The 6,996-nt window shown below is 26.7% G+C and overlaps 1 protein-coding gene across 1 annotated transcript in view; it reads left to right on the top strand.

The window, feature by feature from the left end:
- Positions 1–1,251: 1,251 nt before the first annotated feature.
- The window catches only part of LOC119677201 (zinc finger protein 729-like), a 16,713-nt gene continuing 10,968 nt past the window's right edge, over positions 1,252–6,996 (top strand). Inside the window, exons 1-15 of the mRNA XM_038088472.1 lie at positions 1,252–1,824; positions 1,882–2,040; positions 2,998–3,282; positions 3,339–3,422; positions 3,478–3,561; positions 3,622–3,705; positions 4,370–4,453; positions 4,515–4,598; positions 4,654–4,844; positions 4,897–5,042; positions 5,523–6,354; positions 6,419–6,551; positions 6,617–6,700; positions 6,760–6,843; positions 6,904–6,987. Coding sequence (XP_037944400.1) covers positions 1,627–1,824; positions 1,882–2,040; positions 2,998–3,282; positions 3,339–3,422; positions 3,478–3,561; positions 3,622–3,705; positions 4,370–4,453; positions 4,515–4,598; positions 4,654–4,844; positions 4,897–5,042; positions 5,523–6,354; positions 6,419–6,551; positions 6,617–6,700; positions 6,760–6,843; positions 6,904–6,987 — 2,616 coding nt within the window. The 5' untranslated portion in view covers positions 1,252–1,626. The remainder of the gene's footprint in view (positions 1,825–1,881; positions 2,041–2,997; positions 3,283–3,338; positions 3,423–3,477; positions 3,562–3,621; positions 3,706–4,369; positions 4,454–4,514; positions 4,599–4,653; positions 4,845–4,896; positions 5,043–5,522; positions 6,355–6,418; positions 6,552–6,616; positions 6,701–6,759; positions 6,844–6,903; positions 6,988–6,996) is intronic.

Below are 6,996 nucleotides of genomic sequence, written 5' to 3'. Positions count from 1 at the left end.
ATATATATATATATATATATATATATATATATAACATAGTATAAATGTTCAGACAGCCAAATTTAATCAATTTCGTTAAAATTAAATTAAGTTAATTTGGAAAGTGTTAATACTGTGCCAAATTAAACAAATCATAAGTTTTTTGTTTACAAATCTAATGTTAAAAATTACATGCTCCAAACACCATTTGTATCTGGGAAATTGTAAAAGTTGATTATTAAACCTATAAAGGATGGCATTCAACAGTTTAATTAGCTGTAGTGGGTTTCAGGTATGTCAATTATTATTTTTCACTCTATTTTAAATTAATAATAGTTACAGTTTTTTTTCTATATATTTAAATTTAAATTATTTGCAGCTGTTTAAAAAAAATGTCACTTCTTAGTTATTTCAACTTACCTTTTGCTTAAAATTTATCTTTCAAATGCAACTAAAATGTCCCTTAACTTCAGCCTTCGTTTCAATGAAGGCTGTTCTTGGATGTTGGATGATAGCGTTGTTAAGTAAGTAAAAAATTACATGTTTCGTTTATTACAATTACAATGAATGTGCAGCTTAAACATATATTTTAAATAATTGCAATAAATCAATGCAAGCTTAAACGGGCTATTAGTTGTCTATATAATTCATCGGAATTTCATTTATACATTATCTTTCAATTTAGAGTTAAAAACAGTATCAATATAAAATTTTACAACGGACTATTATGAAATTCAAGATGAAATAAAAATTAACTGAGGGTAATAAACGTTTCTCGAATAGTTTAACAATAAAATGACAAATGTATGAACGTTTTCTGGTTAATATTGAAGTGTCAACGAAACCGCTTTTATTTTTGCTGATTTTGTTTTACACAAAAGCATAAAAATTGAAAGTAAAATGATGAAAAAGTAGAATTATTTATATAATTATTTTATTTCTACTAAAATTTATTTATTTAATATTATTTGAAACACTTCAAATTCCAAATAAATCAAAATATTTCGCAGCACTGCACAATAATAAAAATCAGCTGATGTTTTACAAAATATCAGAAAAAATTTTAGTCTTGATGTTTGGTAATTTCTTAACTCGGTAACATTGAATAACGCATAAACATATATGTTGCCGAGTTACTGAGCACGTATGATACCCTTATGAACTAAATCTGTTTTATGTAAATATGAAGTTTTTGTCCTGCATAAATTGCAACTCTGGTATGCATAATAAATTATGATTTTTTTTAAATTGCATTTGTCATTTCAATGTTCAATATAGTGAATGTGGTATTAGGTAAACAATATGTAAACAAATTTAGATATATATGTATATATATATACGATTTGTTAATGAAGTACAATAAAAAGTATTTCTTACTTCTGCCTCAATGAAGATACAATTGTTGTGCCATTGCAAACCAACTTCACTTTGTGTTTACTCTATTTGAAAACAATATACCGAGCTTTCTGTATGGAAGTGCGTTTGTTATTTGCCAATCTTTTGAAAAATAAACTGATGTTTTATTTATATGTAAATAAATATTATTTTCGCTGTGCTGATGACAATGTACAATGTTACGACTTTAATTCTGGATTGAACTGGGATTATTTTTAATGAGAAAACATTTGAAAGCTGAAATTAAAAGAAATGAGTCACGTTTTAAAAACAATTTCCATTAGAGGCGAGGAAGGCCCTATAGTTGATTTTACACTAACTGATAGTGTAGTAAAATCGGAAACAACTACTGAATTTAATATGGTAGATTTAAGCAATGATACTTCAGAAGAAGATTGTACTCAAGAACAGAAATGCGGTAATTGTTATAAGTCGTTTAGACGATTTAGCGTAAGTACTGGATTTTATTTTTTTTAAAGTTTTTCTAAATCTTGTCTTCTTCTATAGGAGCTTGAAAAACATTTAAACTTGTGTCACTTGAATACTGGGTTCCACCTACCAAATATAGAAATGATGACAAATATTGAGAAAATCGAAGAGGATGCAGTTAATATGGAGCGGGACAATATATGCTTTTGCTGTGGCGAAAGTTATGATACATTTCATGTAAGTTTTTGTTTTTTTACCAGTCTTATTTGTCAAATAAAGTATTGTATTTAAAATGTTCATCAAAATACTTTTCGATAAAACATAAATGTGACCAAAAATTTAATTTCGTAATGTAGTTGTATACTGAAATGTTTGCAATTTTATTATTCAATATTACACTATAGAACACAAAGAAAATTTCGAATGTAAAAACTCCTTTTGTTTTTAATTTCTATAATATATAATTCAGCAAATTCATTTATTAAAAGTTTACCCTAAAAATTTCTTTCGAATCATTAATTTTTCTAAAGCTCAGTATCTGCTACAGGGAAAATAAAATTTATTTAACTTTAGTAAAAACTAATAACGTGAAAACAATCGATTTCTTGTTTGACTGTTCTTGTTTTTATATATCATCCTTTGTGGTTGTTGTAGCCCACTGGGAGCTTCTTGTGAAGTCTTTCTGGGAGATGTCGAACGGCACTTGGTCGTCCCTGGCGACGAGTAGCTTCGGGATGTAGACCCGGTCATTTTTGGAACCATCATCCTTTGTAGTTACGTTTTGCTTTTTGTTTAATATATTTTTCTTTAAAAAATTAAAAAGCAATAACTATGTACATTTATTCAAATCTAGTAAACATCAAAGATAAAAGGGTAATTACAGTGTATTTTCTCACCACAAATGAATGTCAAGCTTTCTTATATTAATTGATTTTTTATAAAATAAGTTATTATATTATTTTATATTAAATAATGCAATATAACTAATTATAAATCTTATTATGGCATATATAATTATTTGGTATTTTTAAATGTATTTGTAATTTTTTTATTTCCTAACGTAACGAATTCTAGAAATATCAGTTAAAGTTCTTTTATACATTATTTATTAATTCAGTGAAAAGATTATTTTTTCAAAATTTTTCAAGTAATTAAATGTAACTAACTTTTTACTCACACTATTTTATTTTTCAGTTGGGTCCAATAAAATGTTCTGGTTGTACAAAATCTTTTAAAACTTCAATTAGCTACGAGCGACATATTTTCATAACTCATTCGGAATCTGACGCATTTCCTTGCACTACATGTAATGCAAAATTACGAACAGTTAACCTTTTGAAGTTGCATGAAAAACAACATGAGAGATATGGAGAAAATCGCGTTGTTTGTGATTTTTGTGAGAAGAAATTTCCATCATTAAGTGCATTAAAAGATCATCGTCGTTCTCATACTGGTGAAAAACCTTACTCATGTACTGAAGTATATATTGCAATCCATTTTATTTAATACTAAATATTATAAGCAATATTTTATAGTGTAATCGAAGCTTTTCTGTTAAGGAGTCACTCAATCGTCATATGAGGCGACATACTGGTGAAAAACCTTTTACATGCACTGAAGTAAATATATTTAATATATAACATTTATTTAAAATATAATATGTAATTTTAATAGTGTAATCAAAGCTTTTCTCATATGAATACACTTAAATGTCATATGACGCGGCATACTGGTACAAAATTATTTGCGTGTACTGAAGTAAGTTGTGCTATGATTTTATATAATATTAAATATAACATCTATATATATTTTTTATAGTGTAATAAAAGTTTTGCAGTTAAGCATGCTCTCAAGTATCATATGAGGCGACATACTGGTGAAAAACCTTATCTATGCAATCAAGTTAATATTGCAATTTTTTTTTTTAATTTTAATTTATTAAGTAAAATCAATAGTGTTGAAAATGAACTATTTTTTAAGTATAAAGGTTCCAACAGTAATGATTTGTTTTGACGATCGGTAGAATAACGTTTAGCATAATTTCTCTGTAACAATAAGTAACGAGTAACGATGTGCTTGAAAATAATACTTTGCCAACAGATAGTTTAAAAAAATATGCTAAAATGAATATAATAGTTAATTTTTAATTAAAAATTAAAATTAAAATAAATTTTTAATCAAGTTAACTCTTGAGCTAACTATACAGCTGTTTTAATAGTTAGTAGCTAATTGCATTTATACAGGCTGTGTTTTATAACGTATATTCTAACAAAAGCATGGCAACTGTTTAAAATTTTACCAACATTGGCATACTTTGTTAATAAGCGAGACGTATTATTGTTTCAAATGTTCGATATATCAAAAATTCAAGCCTAACATGTGTAGTCCATGTAGAAATACCGCTTATGCTGTGTATTTGACAATGCTTGAAATAGCTTTAATATGTATAGTCATTCAAATAAATAAACTAAAGATAACACTTTTGTTATTGTAATTCATTACTGTTCGCACCTTTGTATACATTTGTTACTTTTATTAAGTATAATAATTATATATTTTTGTACAGTGTAATCAAACTTTTGCTCTAAAACATGCACTTACTCGTCATATGAAAACACATACTGGCGAAAGGCCCTACAAGTGTAATGAAGTATATATCAATATTGTTTTTATTTAATATTAAATAATTAATAAAGTTAAAATTTTTACAGTGTAATCAGAGTTTCACTGCTAAACGTTCACTCCATGATCACATGACGCGTCATACCGGTGAAAAACCACACAAATGCACTGAAGTATATATTTCAATCATATTCATTTAAAATTAATTAACAACGAAATGTTTTATAGTGTAACAAAAGCTTTTCTATTAAGAGTTCACTCTATCATCATATGAAGAGACATGCTGCTGAAAAACCACACGTTTGCAAAGATTGTGGAAAACGTTTCATACGTGCCCTTAATCTAGACTATCATAGCAAAACTCATGCACGTCCATTCGCTTGCGATCAATGTAAAGAAAAATTCAAAACCAATAAGGAGTAAGTAATTCTTCTTGATTAATTTGATTATAATAATATTTCAATTTTGTAGACTTAAGAAACATATCAGAATTCATTCATCTAAAAGCAAGGATAAAAATGAATCCCAAGAGCATAAATTTAAATGCAAAGAATGTAAAACGATGTATGCGACAAAGGAAGAACTCAAAACTCATTATAATATGGAAGTACATAAAAGTAAAAGAGTAATTTTATATTTTAAAATGATTGTTACTTTGAGTTTAAATTTCTAATCAATCACATAATGTTTGAATCGTGTGTTAATTTTAAAACCGCATTTCATATGAAAATAGTTTAAAATTTTTGTTATTTAAATTTATAGATTAATTAAATAAATATAAATGTTAATTATCGAAATAATTTTATTAACTGATCAATACTTTATTCCAAATCAAAACTAATTTTATAACCATACAAATTATACATGATAGATACTATTAAGTTTGAACAACCTTTGAATGTCGGTACGAAATTATAGTTTATATTTTAACATATTTTGTAAGTTCAAGAAATACCGGGAACACCTTTATACGTAAAAAACAGTGCTTATTATTAATCAATTTTAAACAAAAAATTTTTAAATATTAACATATATATTATGAATAACATATAAAGTCACATAAAATAAGACCTTTTTAATAGATGCATTTATTTCAGCCAAACACAATACGAAGAAACAAAAAGGCTCTGTGACTCGTCATAAAGAATTCACATCAATTAAAAAAGATTCTGAGACTAATCGAAGTACTAAAAATTCACCAAAATTAGAACTAAATAATTCTGTGTCTTCGCTAACAAAGATTTACAGACTTGATGATTTAAACGAACTTCCAATTAAAAATGTTTCAACTAATAATAATATAATGTCACCAACAAAATATTCATCAATGGAAGATAAGGTTATTTCACATTTTTCGAAAGATGAAGAAATGCCAAGAAATGTTCTAACGATAGAAAACAAAAGTATTGAAACGGAACCAACAGTTATTATTCCTCACAATCTAGTTGGTGCGATAACAAAAAATGAAATTTTGTTTGAAAATGACACTCCTAAACAAGAATTTATAGAAGAAGCAGTAAATGAAAGAAGTACTGTGGTTAGGGAGTATTCTACAATAATAATAGACAACGAGACTACAAAAATAGAGCTAAGGGCTACTATTCCTGATACTCTAATTGATCCAGTTATAAATGATTGTGCTATATTCGACGATGGTGTTGATGAGAAAGAATATAAAAAAAATGAATTATCTGAAGGTAGTACAGAAAATTTATTTTTAGGAATCGAACAGTACTCTGTTATAACGATAGAAAATGAAACTATTAAAAAGGAGCCAGAAATTAGTATTCTTGAAACAGAGACTAGTACAGTTATAAATGATGGACCTACAATCGAAGGTGATAGTGATCCACAAAAGTTAATAGCAAATAACTTAACTGAAACAACCACACAGAATTTATTGATCAACAATGAATTACCGGCTTTGAAGTAAATTTTTAATAATATACAAATAACATAATATATATTTAATTTTGTTCCAAATTTTTCACAGAGTTCCTAAAAATATGCAGAAAGAAAAACAACTTATTGCTTGTGATTTTTGTGAAAAGAAATTTCCGAATATGAGCTCGCTGAAAAATCATCGTGTTTCTCATACTGGTGAGAAACCTTACACGTGTACTGAAGTAAATATTACAATTATTTTTATTAAAAATTGAAATTAAATATAATAAATAAACATTGGTTATAGTGCAATAAAAAATTTGCTGTTAAGCATGCTCTTAAGTATCATATGATGCTACATACTGGTGAAAAACCCTACACATGTACTGAAGTAAATATCGAAATCATATTTATTTAAGAATAAATATAATAAATAAATATTTTTTATAGTGCAATAAAAGTTTTGCTATAAAGCATGCTCTCAAGTTTCATATGAGGCGACATACTGGTGAAAAACCCCACGTATGCACAGAAGTAATTATTTAAATTATATATACGTTTAAGATTAAATACAATAAGTAAAAATTTTTTCAGTGTAACAGAAGCTTTACTGTTAAGCATGCACTCAAACGTCATATGAAGATACACACTGGCGTAGGGTTGTACGAATGCACTGAAGTAAATATC

The sequence above is a fragment of the Teleopsis dalmanni genome, chromosome 2 (assembly GCF_002237135.1).
Source record: "Teleopsis dalmanni isolate 2A chromosome 2, ASM223713v2, whole genome shotgun sequence".
Lineage (NCBI taxonomy): Eukaryota > Metazoa > Arthropoda > Insecta > Diptera > Diopsidae > Teleopsis > Teleopsis dalmanni.
The sequence above is the reverse complement of the archived record's forward strand: the minus strand, read 5'-3'. Positions and strand labels throughout refer to the sequence as shown.